The 20,260-nt window shown below is 36.7% G+C and overlaps 1 protein-coding gene across 2 annotated transcripts; it reads right to left on the reverse strand.

Annotated features, from left to right (window-relative positions):
- Positions 1 to 1,112: 1,112 nt before the first annotated feature.
- LOC107825224 (cell division cycle protein 27 homolog B-like) lies at positions 1,113 to 16,999 on the reverse strand. Of its 2 annotated transcripts, none has more exons than XM_075219733.1 (16): positions 16,703 to 16,999; positions 15,888 to 15,960; positions 15,654 to 15,763; positions 15,473 to 15,519; positions 14,380 to 14,477; positions 11,938 to 12,236; positions 8,370 to 8,525; positions 7,063 to 7,279; positions 5,593 to 5,807; positions 5,435 to 5,500; positions 3,821 to 3,940; positions 3,619 to 3,695; positions 2,768 to 2,887; positions 2,411 to 2,630; positions 2,045 to 2,326; positions 1,113 to 1,490 (listed from the first exon to the last, which is right to left on the reverse strand). In XM_075219733.1, the coding sequence occupies exons 1-16, from the start codon at positions 16,805 to 16,807 to the stop codon at positions 1,440 to 1,442; spliced, it is 2,256 nt and encodes a 751-aa protein (XP_075075834.1). In that variant the 5' UTR covers positions 16,808 to 16,999; the 3' UTR covers positions 1,113 to 1,439. The 2 variants fall into 2 exon arrangements, with proteins under 2 accessions (XP_075075834.1, XP_075075835.1); XM_075219734.1 differs by having other exon boundaries at positions 15,654 to 15,757; positions 16,703 to 16,988.
- Positions 17,000 to 20,260: the final 3,261 nt, after the last annotated feature.

Consider the following 20,260-nt stretch of genomic DNA (forward strand, 5'->3'; position numbering starts at 1 on the left):
AAGGGCTCTTTTGGATGCTTTGGAGACTCCAAACTTGAGGAAAAGCTCACTCTCAATTGGTGCAATGACAAAGGCACAAGGGTTGCAATTTATTGGGAATAAATTCAAGAAGACAACTCAATTTCAAACCTCCGAAATTAGACCTATTGGATTGGTTGCAAAGAGATATGAACCGGGTGAAATTGTTGATCAAGAAATAGCTAATGCAATAGAAAATGGCGAATTAGGAGTGGATATTGATATGGATGATGATGAAGCTATTGCAACAGGTATGGAGAGAGTCTATAGGGATGGAGACCTCTCTCCCATGCATGGAGGAAAAAAGAATAAGGCACATCGAAGAAAGAAAAGCTGGGATAGCATTATTACTGGAAGAACTCTCCCTATGAGAGTTGCAAAGCAGGTTTCTCTATCAAGATCATATAAATGTTGAATATCCAGTTGATATCGAGTACGGTTGAAGAGGAAGACAAGAAGAATTTGGCAATCGTTAAAGGGCTTCAGATTGTAGAAGACTTCACACAAGAAGATAAGCCTGGCTCAAATTTTCTTATTGTATTTTATCATTTTATTAGTATTATCATTTGTATTATCATCATAGAGTATGCTATAAACTTTATGAAGATCATAGCTTATTTGATTGTCTCTCATTCTTATTTTCTACATGCCTAATAGGAGTAGAGGTACTTGACCTTATTAGCATTAGTGAAGGCCTAACCCCCCTTACTTGTACTTATTCCTTTTTGAGGTTTTATTATTAATAATAAAAAGCCACTAGGCACACTGCCTAGTGGTATATTAGCTTTAAAACAAATAAAAAGTAGTAAACTCCTCTTTAATGATTTTACCTGTGTGATTCTATCTGATGGTATTACAGGTGTATTATTCTACAGGACGCCTAACTAGAAAAAGAGTCTTTCCGGAATCACGTAATAATGTAACTTTTGCACTTAACCAATTAATTTTCAAAATGGATATTAGTATCGCAAGGGTGAAAATCACTACCCACGCAACTTACTCAAATGATTGATTCATTTTTCAATTGCTTTTTCTGTCCTTTTCTTTCGCTGACCAAGAAAGAAGGCCGCATCGAACCACTTTTCTGCTCTATGTTGAATTTCCGACGTAATTTTCTGAAGATTGATGAAAAAAGTGTGCGTTCGACAGAAGCCTCTTTTGGCACATGCTACAGCTATTCTCACAGGAAGTACTCAACTTACAACTTGATATTGTTACACAGCGTCCTCTCTGAGTGCGAGACAAACAATCCATGAGATCCATTCTGAACTGCATAGAATTTTCACGGAAAGTGTGTTTTCTCTGCAACTCGTGGAGCCTTTTCTCGAAAAGCACAAGCATACCGAAACTTCAAGCAGTTGATATTTCGAGCTGGATAATTTACAGTTTCATCTTCTCTTTTTCCAGTTCATTCAGATAGATTATAGCTCATCTTCCATCTCATCTGGTACATGCAACTTTTCAATGGCAGCCTGATAGAAAATGAGGAACAATGAACAGAACTGATATCAGCCTCAACTTGTCAAATCAGTTTGAGAATAAAACATGTATGCTAAAAAAATATGAAAGACTGCGGGACAAAATCATCAGAACTATTCAGAGAGCCAGAGAGGAACCTACACTGTCAAGAGGCATCCAGAGAGAAGTGGAAATACCACAACAATTCAGGAAGTGCTGGGAGTTAGTTTTTTTTTTTGTGTGTGTGTGTGAGGGGGGGGGGGGAAGAGAATGAATAGAAGGGGTAAAGGTGAACAGGACCAGGGAAAAAGAAGGCAACATAATACAAATCTTTCCAGCACCAGAGTAACGTAGAAGGTGATTTCAGTAGATGTCTGAATCTTTTTTCTTTCTGGTACCAAGTCAGAAGTAGAAATACAATACAGTAAAAGAGGGACGAACAGAAACCATCATGCTCTGACATGTTAAAACCTACTTCACATTCAGTGGTAAAAAACTTTACCAGGCGCACATTTGAAAACATACATATGTATACATGTGTAGGTACATACATACTGTAGCCAATCACCTTAATGGTTGCAACATCAGTTGCAGATGGTTTTAAATCCAATGCTACTCCAAAATGAAGCATGGCTTTGTCGTACATATTACGCCTCTTGTAAATCCTGCCCATCAAAGCATAGACACTGCTCTCACGAGGAGCATGCTCTTTAAGTTCCTCTAGGACTCCTAAAGCTGCATTAAAACTTTCCATGCTCACAAGGATGTTAGCCTTCTGATACATGGGAAGAGGATTCTTCTTGTCCGCTATGATAGCCAACTCCATCACTTCCAATGCCTCCTCATTTTTCTGTACATCCATAAGATGCAGATTAGAGTTTTAAGGTCGACATCCTGTTTCAGCATGAAAAATCAGAACAGGAAACTACCACACCTTCAGAGCGTGTAATGCAGTGCCAAGATATGACATGATAACAGAAGAATGTGGATTTATACGCAAAGCCATTCGAAAGTGATGTTCTGAAAATTCAAACTTCTCCTGTCGGAGATATATCATCCCAAGCCCATACCAGGCATTGTAATGCCGGGCATCCACACGAAGCGCACTCTGATAGCTCTTAATACCATTTTCAAAATCTTCTAAAGCAACATATCTGAAAATATAGACAGCAGGAGCTTACAACAAAAAAAATTAATGATGCACCTCATAAATCGAAAAGAAAGTAAGTTTCCAATCCACATTTCGCCAATAAGAAGGGAATGATGAAGAAAGTGGAGGAATGTGCCATACTCATGACCACAAAGCGTGTGCCCATATGCAAATCTGGGATTTAGTTGTACAGCTCGCTGAAAATTTTTAAGAGCAGTTTCATGATCTTTCTGTAAGCTATAGCAATTACCCATAGCACACCTGCCACACCATGGATAAAGAACATTACCAACTATGCTTCATATCATTAAGAGAATAGATGATATTAGTTTTTCTGTTTAGCTCCAACTATACTTGCTACAGTCATTTTAGAAACATCATTTGGCACCGTGACAGATCAAAGCTTTACTTGGTCCAAGAACTCCACAAACAGTAAACTTATAACCAACTTTAAATGTATGGATGCATGATAACCTGTGGCAGATGCAGTCTCTTGATTACATATCAACATTATGTTTCAACGTGCACTTTACATGTTATATTCCAGGCAAGAATGAAAAAGGCCCCTCCTAACAATCCAACTTTAGTGAGGCATTTTCTCTTCTAGTATAAGCAGCTTCAAAAAGAATACCAATTTTGACTAAGTCAACCATTTCGGTAAACTTCTTGATTACTTATCCACACCCTTGAGTGCAAACAGTGAAGACAATATTTTCACACAGAAGGATATAATTCCAACAGGTGAAGCAGTAACAACGTAACGCAGCAGGAAAGAAAACCAAAATATAAGAAGTTACATTGTCAACAACTTGATCAATGATCAAAAGCAAACATGGCGATGGCCTGGTGATCAATGGTATAATCCATGAGTAAAATAAACTAATACTGCTATAAAGAACCCCATATAACCACATATCTCTGTACAGAAGCAATAAACAGCTCTAGTAAAATCTGCATAACAGAGTAATATCTTTGGATTTTACAGGAATTACCAAGATTGAGAAGCTAATCTATCAGTCGATACCAGCTCCTGAGCCAGATAACTCAATTTCATGTCCTCCTTGAGATGCTAAAATAAAAATCAAATAGTTTGTCACGAAAGAAAAAGGAAGAGAGGACATGAAGTAAAATCTGCATAACACAACAAAGCATAGAAGTTCTAATTGAAAGACCGAAAGAGCAAAGAAGACTCACATACAACACTGTCGAGTACATGTCCATTCCTTCTAAACTATAAGGCGAGGCCAGACGAGCAAGGCCAAATGCATTATCTGCTTCTAGATAATCGACCATTTCAAAGTATGCTCTTCCAATCTGGCATTCAAATTTGCACATGAGATACCATAAATAGAACGATACCAAGAGAACTTTTTTTATTTTATAAGTAACAGATACCAAGACAACTTGAGAGCAAGTCGGTGTAATCAAAGGCAAAAAGCTCTAAAAAGCGCTCTAGGTCTATTTGGGCTTTAAGCGCAAAGCGCACTTAAAGTGTGACTTTAGTTAAAAAAGACGCAATGAAGGAAAAAAATAAAATTCAAGAACAAAGCAACAAATTCATTCATAATGTTTCCCTTAGGAGCTAACACACTTATTTCGGATTATATTTGTTGTTCAGTGCCGCTTGATTCAAGAGAGAACTCATGGGCAATGAGACACGCTTTAGTGCTTTGCCTTACACTAAAGCACAACTTAAGCAAGGTGAAGCGCCCTCCTTGAGCTTTTCTGAGCTTCAGGGCTTAAGCGCGCCTTAAATGAGCCTTTGACAATACTGGGGCAAGTTAAGCTGAGAGATAAGTAAAAAGGAAGAACTACTCCTATACCACTGTAGAAAAGGCAAAAGATCCTAAAAACAGAATAATGGTCCTGAAGATAAAACAGCAAGGTAGACGTTCTCCAGACCATGCAAAGCAGTGCCTACAACCTTGGTCGTTGACAAGCAATTTGACAAAATCACAAGAAGAAATGCACTTAGGGTGACTGTTGAGTGTGTTCACATTTAATGGACCTCTCAAATCCTCCCAGAAATATAGGATGTCCTTTTAATTCTTACCCAATAATCTACAACAACAATAACAACAAACCCAGTGTAATCCCACAAGTGGGATCTGGGGAGAGTAATGTGTACGCATACCTTACCCTACCCTTGTGAGGGTAGAGAGGCTATTTCCGATAGCCCCTCGGCTCAAGGAAAGTACTAAGTGGGATTTGATCCCTGCTCCTCTAGGTAAATAACTCTGCATTCAACCAAGTGCACTATTTAGTCTCTATCCCAACAATCTAGACTCTGTAAATGACAGTTCCATGTTCCGTCCAAAGGATTTCCTTCAGAAACTCACACGGCAGTATCAAGATCCTAGATAACCACCACTGTTGGAAAATAGTGCTCCCTGCTAATCGAAGAAATCCGCAGAAGACAAGCATATCTAGTCCAGGCCACCAGATATTCTTGCTGTGTACTCAAACAAAGCTAGTCTAAACGATATTTCTTCTACTGTATCTATATATCTATGTAACAAATCTAAATGTTGGACTTACATCATGAAGGACCAAGAAAGATTCACAAAATCAAGGCAATAAAGAAAGGAGCATGTCCAGCTAGGTAGGAAAGGAATTTGTAAGCAATGTCAATTAAACAACAAGCAAATAAACAGAAAAGGACAAAACAAGTGGATATCTCCTATTCCTTGAACTAACACAAAGGGAAAACTTAAATCAACAGGACTTTAAACGATCAGAAATATAAAAAGACAGCCATTGCCTCCAAGAATATTGGGAAAAAGTAATGAAAACAAACAGAACCTTTACCTGGGAAAGCACCCATCCAGTTTGATAATGCTTGTGTGGTAGTTTGTTATAAACATCTAGTGCATCCTGTTCCACCAAAAAGCATCAGATTCAATCAAATCAATGCATTATCACGAAATGAACAATGGATTCATCCATTCAAAATCAAAATGCAATACCTGGCATCTATATAAACACGAAAGTCTGTAACCTTCCCCAAGAATCCTGAAAAGGGCCAATATTTCTGCAGCACCTGAGAGGATAGATGTGCTACTCACATTAACCCCAGAGGCAGAAGTTGTGGGCCCTTCTTGTTCAAGAGGTCTAGCATCTCCAGATGGGTATGACGAAGTCATATTTAGCCGAGAATCATCAGAAATGTCATACCGAACCCCTGAGATGCAGACGTAACACAGTTGAGAATAAAACACATCCCAAAGGTAGATGTCCTTTTGCTTAGGTAGCACAGTGCACAAACACTAGAAAGAAATTCCACAGAAATTTAGCTATGGATTTCTAGTTTTCTTGTTTTTCTTTGGGTTGATAGCAGTTGTGTCAGATGAAATAACAATTCATCTGTACTCTTGAATTCTTTCAAAATGATTAATGCATCAATCATCTACTCCAACAGCCAAATTGCAAATAACTAGAACGGGAAATTACTGAACTAGAGTTTCGTTTCAACAAAATAAAAAAGAGGAGAGAAAATGGTCAAAAGAAATAGAGGAAGAAACCCAATCTACTGAACCAGTAGAATATACGAGCATGCACAAGTCTATTCGAAAGCAATCCATTCGGAGCACAGGTGGAGACAAGGTGGGGTTTGCTGCATCCCTTAAGTTTTTAGAAAAAATATGTTAAGAGATTATATGTCTTTATAAGATGATAAAAAGTTTCCAGCAAAAACCAAAGTCTAGTGATAGGAGGGTGTGGAGGCCGAGAATTAGGATAAAAGGTTAGTGGGTAGCCGTGTGTTTTACTTGTCCATACCAGTAGTATTAGTGTTAGTTTTGTATTTTCTTATTTTTAGATTCCTATTACTACCTGTTGTTTCTTTCGCTTCGGTTTTCTTGCTATCTTGCTGACGTTACTGCTTGTTGCTACTTGCTACTGCTTCTTTTTTCATCTTTCCTTGAGCCAAGGGTCTATCGGAAATAGCCTCTCTACCTTCTCAAGGTAGGGGTATGATCTGCGTACACACTACCCTCCCAGACCCCACTTGTGGAATTACACTAGGATTGTTGTTGTTGTTGTTGAAGAGATGATATGTCTTTATAAGATGATAAAAAGTTTCCAGCAAAAACCAAAGTCTACTTGACTAAGCTACAATTTAGCTCCATTCAGGCTTGGATGTCAGCAGATGACCAGCCAACTGCTGTTCAAGTCCAATAATAACTTCTGAAATTGGAGAATAAATAAGAAAGAAAGGAAAACATTCCCCAACAATCTGTTTTACTCCATGCATTAGTGTTAACTGGTTACAGTCAAAAGTTTTGTAATAATACTTCAACTTCAAGCAATTATACATATCAAATCTTAAGATTCATCTGAAATATTTATGATAAGTGTCCACCAACAAGGTGGACAATCCTTAGACTGAAAATACAATGAACAGAACTGCCAAAAGAGCAGGCAAAAATATCAATTACCTTCACCATAGGCTTCGGTAGCCCAAGATTGTGCCTTTCGACTTGTCATGGAACGTAAAGTCATTGAGCTCAGCTTCGAACTACCATAATATTTGGAAGTGTTATTGGTGCCATTTCCAGAAGCAGCTGATACATTTGAATTTGTGTTTCCAGTAGATTCCCCAGAAAGCCTTGAATTTCGTCGAGGGACAGAATCAGAAAATAACCTCCCAGATATCTGGAAATATAAGAGATAGCGAACTCAGATCCAAAAAATGGGGAATGGAAATCAAAGGAGATAAGGTGCGCATTCAAGGTGCACAATCCTCCAGCTCAGATGGATCCACCAAACAAAACACCAGAATTGTAAAATGTGTTAGTGCTTAAAACTGATATAAAGGAGATCAATGCTACAAAGATGAATATAATCAACATTGTACTTAAATTATAGTTAATTTTTTCCGTCTTTTTAAACAAAAATAAGTACATAAAACAAAATAAGAGGAAGGAGCCTTAAGCTATACCAAAAACCCTAGCATCTAACAACTGACTTCTACAGGTGGAAAATTGGAAAAGGAAAGACAGCAGCTTGCACCAAAAGTTTCACAGACTGAAAGTTTGCTTCCAAATTAAGACAGAAGAGAAAAATAGTAATACTTATATGGTTATTACCAAAATAAAAGCTTTTACTTTGTAAAACATTTATTCTTACATGAGAATTCGCTATATTTTTTTATCGATTTGGTAACCACAAACACCATCGACATATAATAATTACCTTGAAATTCTGAAAGCAGCAATCGCTATAACCCCTGATTAGCAAACGTTGTGTTCTTCAGATAAACCCGACAGGAAAACCAAGCAAAATACCAAAAGAAGATCTTTCAAACCAGTGGACACGTCCGAAATTCAGAGAGGAAAAGCTAAACTAATCCAGGTGAAAACAGAGAGCAGCAGCTAAAGGATAAAGCAAAATTGAAAGCGGCAACCGCCCAGGAGAATAACCACGAAATTACCAAAAAATATTTTATCCAACAATAGAAATGACCAAAATGTCCCTTGTGCAAGCAGGGATGTCAACAAAGACCTCCCTGCTTCACCTGTTCCTACGGCTCTTCTTATAGGATATAATATAATTGTTTTGTGAAGAACCATATATAGGCCTCTTGATTGACAGACATGCTGGAAATCATGCTATGGCATATTAGGAAGTATGACATTACTTCAACGGAATAATCAAAAAGCTAACTATGTCTTGTAGCAACTATACAGAGAAAAAAAGTAATATAAAAATAGTCTAGATGACTGAAACCTATGTATTTGCAGACCTTTCTTAACTTCCCCTCGTCAACAAACTTTCTCCTAGGGGCCTGAATGGTTGAATTGACAGTTGATCGTGAAGAACTATCAGCACCAGCCACAGATGCATTATTCCCGTTTTGCTGAAAATTTCTACAAACTGGAGGTGGAACCACTCCTGACAACTGCAAAGAAGCTGTATTTAACAATCTTTCTAAAAATCATACAGAACAGAAATGCCAGTGTTTCCAAAGTGCATATAAGAATGTCCAATTGTTCCCTGACGCTTTCTTTAGTGTTAGCCGAATTAGTTGCTCTAGTAAAGAACATTACTTGTCTGTGTATTCTTTTATCTTGACTCTTAAGTAGTGCCTTTAAGCTCTAGTCATTATTCTTTTCTTTTTAACTCTTTGCTTGTACTGTGGTAGTGCTTGCTTAATATTCCTATAGTGGCAGTGTTAACAATGGTAGAGTAAGGTTATGTCCTCGGGTGGGACAGGGGATGGAAGACAAGGGCGGTAATGGTGCCTCTAGGTTGAGAGTAGGGTCATGGAACGTAGGTCATTGACGGGGAAATCTAATGAGTTAGTGAAGATTCTCCGGAGGAGGAAGATCAGAAGATCAATATAGCTTGTGTCCAGGAGACTAGATGGGTGAGTACTAAGGTTCAGGATGTAGAGGGGTTTAAACTTTGGTACACAGGAGGCGGGAGGGGCAAGAACGGGATAGGTATATTAGTTGATGGGGAACTCAGGGAACTAGTAGTAGATGTTAAGCGAGTGAACGACAAGTTGATGGCTATTAAGCTAGTTGTTGAAGGACTTATTGTTCACGTTATTAGTGCTTACGCACCTCAAGGGGGCTTGGACGAGGAGGACAAAAGACACTTCAAGGATTTGGACAAGGTTGTGCGAGATGTTCCTCATAACAACAAGCTATTCATAGGTGGAGATTTCAATGGGCATATTAGGGCTTCTAGGGGATATGACAAGTGCATGACGGCTTCGGTTTTGAAGTTAAAGAAGGAGGAACTTCGATGTTGGACTTTGGTAAAGCTTTTGATTTGATTATAGCTAACTCATGTTTTCATAAGAGGGAGGAGCATTTGTTCACCTTCCAAAGTACGGTGGCCAAGATCCAGATTGATTACCTCATCTTCAAAAGGTGTGATAGAGGTCTATGCTCGAATTGCAATGTTATTACAAGCGAGAATATCGCAACCCAACATAGGCTGTTGGTTATACATTTTGAGATTAAGAGGAGGACGACAAGGGCAGCGTACGGTCAACCAAAGATCAAGCGGGGAGCCTTGACTAAGGATGTAGCCTAACAGTTGGAGGAGAAATTGGAGGAGAAATTGCAGGCAATGGGGGCCTGGAGGAGTAATGGGGACGCGAATAATATGTGGACCTCGACAGCGAATTGTATTCGGAAAACTGCTAAAGAGGTGCTAGGGGTCTCGAAGTGTTACCCTAGTAGACACAAAGGAGATTGGTGGTGGAATGGACAAGTTCAAGGAAAAGTGAAAGTCACGAAAGCGGCATATTTGAAGTTAATTGAGAGCAAAGACAAGGAGGAAAGGAGTACAAATAGGGAAGGATATAAGAAGGCTAAGAAGGAGGCAAAGTTAGTCGTTAAGAAGGCTAAGATTGCAGCGTTTGAACGTTTGAACGTTTGTACGAAGAACTTGGGGTCAAAGGCGGGGACAAGAGACTGTACAGCTAGCCAAGGTAAGGGAGAGGAAGGACCGTGACCAAAACCAAGTGAGGTGCATAAAGACGAGGATGGTAATGTATTGGAGGATGACGCACATATTATACGAAGATGGCAGACGTACTTTCATGGACTTTTGAACGAATAGGGGGATAGGAACATTGTGTTGGGGGCTTGGAGCACTCCGAGGGTCATTGAGATTTTGGGTATTGCAGAAGTATCAACGTTAATGTATTGGAGGATGACGCACATATTATACGAAGATGGCAGACGTACTTTCATGAACTTTTGAACGAATAGGGGGATAGGAACACTGTGCTGGGGGACTTGGAGTACTCCGAGGGTCATTGAGATTTTGGGTATTGCAGAAGCATCAATGTTGAAGAGATAGTGGGGGCTATGTGTAAGATGAGCAGGGGTAAAGCGACCGAGCCAGACGAGATTCCTGTGGAATTTTGGAAGAGCGCGGACAGAGCAGGCTTGGAGTAGCTTACTAGGTTGTTTAATATCATTTTTAAGACGACGAAGATGCTTGGAGAATGGAGGTGGAGTACGATGATTCCAATGTACAAGAATAACATTGATATCCAAAATTGCAACAACCATAGGGATATCAGCTGTTAAGCCACACTATGAAAGTTTGGGAAAGGGTGGTGGAAGTAAGGGTGAGGAGAAGTGTGTATTTTAGAGAATCAGCTCGGATTCATGCCGGGGCGATTGACTACGGAAACCATTCACCTTATTAGGGGACTAATGGAGCAGTATAAGGAAAAAAGAGGGACTTTCACATGGTTGTTTATTGACCTAGAGAAAGCTTGCGACAAAGTCCCGAATTGTTGAGTCCTATTTTAATAAATTGAAAAAGATCAGAAGCTTAAAATAGTTTTAGTTCCTCACTTTATTAAATCAAATGAATAAATGCCCTTGGACAAAATAGTTTTACTTCCTCATTTTATTAAAGCAAATGAATAAATATTGTTGAATCATTCTCTTTCAACTGTATTAGTTGATTTTCCAATGTTTACCCCTTTATGTAGCCAATCAAATAACTAAGATAAGCATTTTCTATCATCATCTCAGTTAATGAATCACAAAACGTAATACTTTTAGCTTTTCTTTTTTCTTCAAAAATTACATACAGAATCAGTCAATGTCTGGTTGTAGACTGGAATCATTTTAGTTTAAGGGAAAAAAAGTTATTTATCTTTAAAGAAACATACAAAATTAAGCATCTCCACTGAAAACACAGAGCCATAGCTGGCAACAACAAATGACCCTTTTCTTAAGTTAGCGCCAGAAGAAACCAGTTCCTGATTGCCCATATAGAAAAGAAGCAAAAGAAAATTTGTCACTGAACAGCCAAGCTAACAATAATGGTGGTCAGCACTGACAACCGCATTTTGATAAACAATGTAGAATAGTTATGCGGAACAAATACAGAACTGGATAACCATAAAATAGCTTTATGATTGCAGACAGAATGCAAACCATGCCAGCAGCAGCATAATCTTAAAAAGTAAGACAGTCACCTGACGTTTGTGGAGTAAATAGAAGCTATCCCTAAGATTAACAAACGGATAAGCTGTTATCCTATTTCTGTGGCACTCTAAGCTATCTTCACGTATAAAAGGACTTCGTAAGAAAGTGCCAAAGAGCAAGGTAGAAGGTTCAGACTTGAGTATGATAACATCTCCCCAAATTGTTTTATCAAAAAGTGCCACTTCTGATTTAGGTGAAACCAATTTTAAGCTCTATTACAATAACCCCCAAGTGAAAACAATTGGCACCGTTTAAAATTGTTTAAAGGCTTAAAAAGTATTGTGTTCTACCTCTCAATTAACATAAATACAGTTAAAGAGTCAGGCAGTCAGCATATCGAATTACCTGTGTAGCCATTGGTGAGGGAGTGCTGTAGAATGACATGTTAGTAGAACCCCCACCTATATTCTGGGTAGCAGCTGCTCCATTATAATTTCCAGAAATTTCTCGAAGATTATTGCTGTGGGTATGTCTTGATTGCCTAGGACTGATGTCGTCCGAGACAATATTCCTTGCAAAAACTACATTCTGATCACCAGTAGCTGCTTCAAATGTTTGGGACTGGGTTCCTTGGTACAAGTGTTGTTTCTGAATGCAGAGAGAAGATGCTTCCCCGAAAACTGCAGCTGCTTCTTCAGCAGCACCTGGTATATCATGCAACATAAGGACGCAAAAATTAGAATGGTAATCAACGACAACTTTCCTCAAGTAGAAAATAGTCCGAAATATGAAGCCTTACTGAGAGCATTTATTTGAAAAACAAATAAATTGCATGTTCAATCATTCTTAACAACAACAACAACAACAACGACCCAGTATAATCCCACAAGTGGGGTCTGGGGAGGGTAATATGTACGCAGACCTTAAGAATGTTCAATCATTCTTAAGTCAATGGAAATTTATGCAAAAGTTTTCAAATTCAATACACCACTCTAGTTCATTTTCTTTATAGGTAAGTTTTCCAACCACTCAAGTTCACAATGACGGCAACAAGAGAAATATCCCAAATTTCTGCAGAAAATGTTAGAAACTATAACAATTAGCTGAAAACACTTCATTTGTTTCCAATTACTTTAAAAGGTGGTCGAAATGTTTCCGACTTTCAAAACAAAATCTCTGGTGACTTCATATGATTGTATCATATTGTAAAATCACTCTAAAATAAAACAATGTTATCTACTGAGAATCTGACTGCTGAGAATCTGCGAAAGAGGGGAATTACACTTGTTAGTTGGTGCTATATGTGTAAAAGCGCAGGGGAAGAAGTTGATCATCTTTTGTTGCATTGCCCTGTGTCCTCGACTTTGTGGAGGGCGATCCTGAACCTTTTTGGTGTTCAATGGGTGATGCCAAGCACAGTAAAGGAAATGCTATATAGCTGGCCGCTTTCCGTAGAAGAAGAAAGCAAAAGGCGTGGAAGTTCGCCCCGTTAGCTCTCATGTGGATAGTTTGGGGAGAGAAATAGGAGAGCTTTTGAGGGGATTGAGTCTCCTTTTTCACATGTTAATTATAGTCTTTTATCTTTGATCGCTTTTTGGTGCACTCATATAGCCCCTATTTGTATAGAAGATTGGGCGTCTTTTGTAGAGAATCATGTTCTGATGTAAATTCTCTACTTTTTGGTATACTTCTTGTATACGGGAGTTCACTCCCTTTTGATTAATACAATTTACCTTATCAAAAAAAATAAAACAATGTTATCTACATATTCCTAATCACTATCAGTTAATAATTCTTTTTCTGATTGAAAAATGTGTCAAATGTGGCATGTGTCAATTACAGTAAAATTATAAGGTAATGCTAGGGCTAACAGGACATAGGTTAAGTTTCATCTAGTTGGAATATCTAATAATTTTTGTGGAGGTAAACTGTAATCCCTACAATTCCTCTTTCAGCCCTTCTAAGACCAAAAATAGTATTTGCATTTTTCTAACTTGCGTAATTGGTCCAAAATATGCTATGCTAGTTTGAACCTTAAATTTAAAATGACATGCATATCTAATATGAAATGTTTCGTTAAAAGAGTCATTATTACTAACACTGTAAAAGTAATTCAAAGCTTTTTTAAGTCAATCCCTAGGACGTTATCTATACATGATCATTCTTGAAAGAACTTGTCAGGGTTTTTTCGCCAATTACATAAAAAAGATATTATCAAATTTATGACATATCCAATGGTTACACCTAAATATAAGTGTCAAACCAAGACACGTGATATTTGTCCAATGTTTGACAATGTCAAACTACGAACTTAGCTGTTCGAACAATGAAGACTCAACTCCAAGTCTCTAACAGTACTAATACTTACTACAAGTATAAGGGAATTTTACTTATTCTTTATGGTCACATATTCTCATTGCCTGTTCATGGTTAAAACAAACATAGTTCAACAACCAAAACAGTTTTAAGACTGTTCGTTTAATCACAAACTGTATCCGAAATTCTAGCTTAAGAAATTGATAGAACAAGGTCTACAGGTAGTCACAAAATTATATCACTCAGAATTGATCATTAAAGTTATTGTTTGTATAACCCAGAAATTAACTTTTCTAGCTTTAAAACTCTGGGTGGGCGGTCCAATCATCTACTCTTCTCCACTTAAATACCAGACCAAGTGCACAAGTCAGGATTTAAACCCATCAATTGCGCCACCGCACATCCAGCACTGTATTACTTTTATTCTGGGGGCAGCATTGATTGTTAAGCTGTTCCAATAACAAATATTAAAACACAGCCAAATATTCCAAATAGAACTTAAATGTTTGTTAAAATTATTCTAGCACAAACCTAATATACACAACTCTTCATATGCAGCCCATAGCAATGGATCCAACAACAAAGCCTGATTGAAATGCTGGATGGAACTATTTCTTCTATCTGTATACCTGAAATAATTATCCAGTTAAGAGAGTACCCTGGAGTAGTGCAATCCATGTGCAGCTATGCACAACAGCAGATCACCACTATCATAACTCGTCTTATTCTCCATCAATTGTTAATTAACAAAAAGTTTAAGGGAAAAAAAGAAACAGAGAAATATGTTCAACAACCTTAAGAAATAACTCAAGAGACATCATTTATGACAACACACCAAAATTTGAGAACGAGTTTATTAAATTAAGAAAATGAAGAAAGAGTTATCATCTACAAAATAGGTGGTTATGAAGGAGTATTCAGCAAAGTCCAAGGTCATTTATAAGAATATCAATCTTCAGTTTGGTTTTTGAAGAAACTTGAATGCATAGTGGTGAAAAAATTCCTCCACGAGTATAAATTATAATGACCAAGTTCCAAACACTGAATCTAATAGAGGTAAAAAAAGAAATTGAAGAAACAGGGACGGAAGGATTGTATTGATATATATAACCCTTTCTGCACTTCAATAAAGTGCTAATTTTCACATTAGAATAGAAGAATCAACATTCTTAGGGTTAATAAAGTTTGGCGTAGTTCACATATTTAAGGTTGCAGTTTCTGTACCAGTCTTTACTAGTAAAAGGAAAAGATGTTGTTCTTATGCCATACCATCCTTCTCCATCATAGTACGCTTAAATACAATGTTAATTATCACAGTAGAACAGAAGGATCAAAAATTTTGAAGTTAATGAAGTTTGGCATAGTTAAAATATTTGATTATGCAGTTTCTATACCATTCTTTGCTTTACAGCAAAAGGAAAATACAGGATCAATGAATTTTATCAGCATGAAGAAGCTTTCATGTGTACTAAACATGATGATGACAAGTGGAACACTACCAAAATTCATTGTTGCAGTGAGAAGTATTAACTTCATACATTCCAGATACATCAATGCAGTTTCAGTATGAAGAAGCAAGGCTAGAAGTTAATCCTCTTAAAAAAGACAAATTAAAAATGTGAACCTGTAAATAAGCCCAAGAAGGTAATGCCCAGCTGCACCATTTGGAACCTGCACAACAATCATTTAGCTATAAATTGAAGAAGCATGTCAATGGCTAAAAAGAATAAATTAACTGGGGGCTACAACACTATAAAATCTGCAAAGTGGATAGATATTTGGAACAATGGTTTTTATAACTCTACCTCTGCAGCTGGTTCATTAGGGGGGCAAAGTGCTGTCTCGGCTTCATTGAGAAGACCCATCTGAAAGCATGATAGTGCAAACAAGTAGCGAGATTGAGCCATACCTGTCCCTTAATATCATAATGATGATTATGAGCATAATCTCAAGGACAAAGGATATCAGACATCCAAAGATAATACTCAACTAACAAGTAACACAGAGGCATATTCATTGAATTATGTAAAAATAAATACCTTTTAAAACATGGTATGCAGCATAAGCCTGTTGGTTCTGCAGGTAGCAGCCAGCTAAAAGCTGCATATTTGTCTGCACTCGACATAGAATATTATAGTAAACAAGCGAAGTATTATGAACAGCTTTCATAGACAATATTAAGAGATTTCAACAGAAGGACATCCCAAATGTCAATAATGTGTCTAGTTAGGGACCAGTAGTAATTAAAATCATCAGTGCGGAGAAGATTGAAAAGGCTTGGAACTGGGATAATACTAGTCTAGTTCCAAACCAGTAAACTATTAGAGAAGCTTACCACTCCATGTTATTTCACAAAACAAGACATTGATGAACCTCTAAAATGAGAAGAGAATTTTTTCATTTTGATTGAGACTCCAAAAACCGTAAGTTTCTTTGCTATATACAAAGAGTGGTAATCATAGTGCCTGTAGCTTTTCAGTAATTTTAAGCACAATATTCTCACCCCTGCTTAAATATTCAAGAAGCTAATTGTTTGATATCAATCGGTTAAAAAAAAAAGTTTGGATATTGTGTCATCCATATGCAATTACTCTACTACGTTACTAAACCCTTTTCCCCAAACACTTCAAATAGAACCCAAATAAATTTAAGGAAAGAAAAAAGAGAAACACGCGCTAATTACAGTAGAGCAACAAGGAAATAAGGGGGAAAACCCCAAAACCTAATCACGGCATTTCTAGAAACCAATCTAAACTCATTCAAAACCTCAAAATAGTGGAGTAAGAGTTTTCTCCGACCCGATGAACTGAAGAGAAAAGAGAGCGGGTGGGTGAAAAAGAGTGGAGATACCTACCTCAGAGGGGAACTCGGCACAGAGGCGTTCGCACATGAAAATGGCGTTGCGGTGCATAAAATGCCGCAGGCTGTTCTGCACACACTCTATTAGTATGCTTTCCATTGATAATTTTGGGTTCCAATTCAGAGAGAGACAGCGATTCCTAAAGCTGAGGTTTTTGTATACATTTATTTAGAGAGAGAGAGTATGTGTTGCTACACTCTAGTGTGTGTTTGTGTGTGAGGTTCAATTTTTCAAACGGGGGAGTCACAAATGTTGCATACGAGCGATCCAAAACTCGAGCACCTTTTGTTCGTCCATCAATTCCCAAAAATCTAATATGTATTTTGGTTTGAGGATGAAAATAAGAGAGAAATTCAAAAATAATCAGATTTATAATTGATCATTCAAAAATAGCTCAGTTTTAAAAGTAATTGAAATTTAGCCACTTTTTATGTAAAGATAAATTTGAGCAAAAACACTGTTCAAAACCCGAAAAATACGCATTCCAGCATAAGTACACTATAACTCCAGCATAATATACTAGAGTTCCAGCAAGTATACCGGTCCAGCATAATATATTGGAGTTCATACACAGGGGCACCGAACTCCAGTATATTATACTGGACCAGTCTCTGTTGCAGCAAAATAGTGGCTATTTTTCATTGACTTGGTAAACGCTAACTATTTTTGAAAGATCAGTCCGAAAACTAGCTATACCGTGTTATTTTTACTGAAAATATGTTTGGACATCAGTTTTCAAAACATATATTTCGAATTTATTTTGAAGAAACATGAAGTATAATTTATACCCACAAGTTCTAAAAACTATCACAAATACCCAACAGTACCATTATCAATAACATTCATTATATTATCGCAAATCATAGTCTGAACATAGATAAATTTGGTATAAAATTATCATTTTTATAATGAACTACATGATACACTATCAGATGGCCGAGAAGACGAAACAACATTGTTACAAAATAATAAATGGTAGGCTCTTTTATAAAATACAAAAGTTTGGGCAATTTTAAAAAAATATAATAGTGATATTTTGGCCCAAATGAGTTGGTTTTGGGATTTGAAATTTTGTCAAACTGTAGGCAAAATCTATGGCCAAGCATGTGTTTGCCAAATAGAACCCAAATTTATTTTGGCAAAATCTATGGTCAAATGGGTCATTCGTTTGATTGCAAGTAAACTAGGGAGTTCTCTAGAGTTGTGTTTGGATATGAATACAATTTAGGTTATTTTTGGAGTTTTGTGTATGATTTGAGTGAAAATTTTGAAAAATAACTTTTTGGAGTTTTTCAAATTTACGAAAATTTTCAAAATGCATCTTCGAGTGAAAATTGAAAATTTTATGAACAACGCTAATTTCGGAAAAAAGTGAAAAAAAATTGGAAAAAAAGGGAAAATTTTCTTATGTCCAAACGTGCTCTAATTATAACGAACAAACTACTAGTTATACCTGCGCGATTCGCGATCAATATTAAAAATATTAATTAAATTAAATTTTGATCAAACTTGTTTAAACATATTAGATCGTATTGCTTTAATAAATTTCAACTATCATCTTATTTGTCAATACGATATACTCAATAATAAAATTTCTATTAAATTAAAGGGACTTATATAGTCATTGAATAATTTTTTGTTCTATTAAATTAAAGGGACTTATATAGTCATTGAATAACTTTTTGTTCTATATTTTTTTAATTATATTATTCAATGTTTAGTATTATTACATTATTAAATTTGATACTTGTTAATTTTTGTTGCTACACTTGGCATCATCACATTAATTTGCTTCTCCTATTCTATATAGATATAGATAGATATTGTCTGAATTTTAATGAATAAAATCTCTATTAAATTAAAGGGATTTATGTAGTCATTGAATAACTTTTTTATGTATTTTTTTTATAAGTATATTAATTTGAACCAATCTCTTGTAAGGATAGAATAGTCTTTACATACTAATGTATAATCTATATATATCTCATATAAATTTTTATATGATTAATGAGAATCCCGGTTTGTTACATGGTATCAGATTGCTTAAGTTCCTTTTGTACGTTTTTCTCTTTTCCGGCTTCATGTCATCATCTTCATCTCAATCCAGTTCTTCAACCTTAGTGTTATGGGCCTTATGGCTGCCTCTTCCTTCTTCCAGTTTCATCTCAATCTGCAATATCTCTCTCTAACATCAAAAATCGTGTTCCCGCTGTTCTTGATTGCACCAACTACATATTATGGAGAGAACTCTTTTTACCCGTATTCAAATGCCATGGAGTTTACAGTTTTATCGATGGGAGTTATCCTTGTCCTTCACCCATTATTCTTAATGATATTTGGACTTTTCATATCCCTCGTTTATTGGTTTTCGCTATTACATATTCTTTCATGATGATTTCACAAAGTTCTCTTGGGATTTTCCTATTAAACGCAAAAGTGGAGCTTTCACAATGTTCAAGAAATTTTATGCCTATGTTCTAACTCAATTATCTTCTAAGATTAAAATACTACAATGTGATGGTGCTGCAGAATATGTTAAACTTGGTGATTTTCGTTCTTTTCTTAATAACAATGGTATTTCTCTCCGAATTTCTTGCCCACATACGCACCAACAAAGTGGAAAGGCTAAGCGTATGCATCGCACTATTCTTAATATTATATGCTCTCTTCTTTTCCAAGCATCCCTTCCCTCTCAAATTTGGGTACTCCACACTACTGTTCATTTCCTCAATATTCTACATTCTTCTGTAATTGATTATAAAACTCCGTTTGAACTTCTATTTGGTAAGTCACCTTATCCATCCTCATCCTAGGGATGCGACGGGCAACTGGCTCTAACCACCGGTTACCGCTAACCTGCTATCTCATACTCATACATAAACTACTAAAATCATAAATAAAGCTTTAAAGGGGAAACATACTATACACAGGGATTTCATACAACTGGATGGCCGATAAGACCTAACGTGACTGTTATACAAACTATATCTAAACCACATGATTCATGTCTACAAGCCTTCTAAGAATAACTGCTTAACTGAACATAAGAAAGGGACAAGGCCCTGCCATACCCATATATAAAACTAAACATACCCCTGTACTCGCAACCCCGGAACATAGGAGTGCCTTCAAATTTGCTACATGTTGTCCTACTGATGTTTGTCTTTTCTCAAATAACCAATACCTGCGGGCATGAAAACGCAGCGTCCCCCAAGAGAAAGGGACGTCAGTACGACTGATGTACTGAGTATGTAAGGTAAAAATACAATCATAAGGAAACTAAGTAATATCATGAACAGTAATAATGTAACTCAAATACAAGCACTTATCTAATTTTTTTATATATTAGTTTAGAAAGGCAGTACAAGAAACAAGAAGGTAACCGAAGTATATCAGAAGGGCTGAGAATGCATATGAAACATATGGCATACTCTGGAACTGCCATCCTTACTGAAATGAAGAGTAACATAAAGAAACTCGAAATATAACTGATGTGCATTGCTTACTTTTGAATCTGTAATCTTACTAGTAATACCAGATCTATTTATGTGT

The sequence above is a fragment of the Nicotiana tabacum genome, chromosome 8, assembly GCF_000715075.1.
Source record: "Nicotiana tabacum cultivar K326 chromosome 8, ASM71507v2, whole genome shotgun sequence".
Taxonomy (NCBI): domain Eukaryota; kingdom Viridiplantae; phylum Streptophyta; class Magnoliopsida; order Solanales; family Solanaceae; genus Nicotiana; species Nicotiana tabacum.

What these genes read in the sequence shown, in the direction of transcription:
- LOC107825224 (XM_075219733.1), bottom strand. Translation starts at nt 16,807, where the DNA reads ATGGAAAGCATACTAATAGAGTGTGTGCAGAACAGCCTGCGGCATTTT. An exon ending in TACCGAAGCCTATGGTGAAG is followed by an intron (nt 5,808 to 7,062) that starts GTAATTGATATT and finishes TCTGCATCTCAG; the next exon opens with GGGTTCGGTATGACATTTCT. An exon ending in CTGCATTACACGCTCTGAAG is followed by an intron (nt 2,327 to 2,410) that starts GTGTGGTAGTTT and finishes ATGGATGTACAG; the next exon opens with AAAAATGAGGAGGCATTGGA.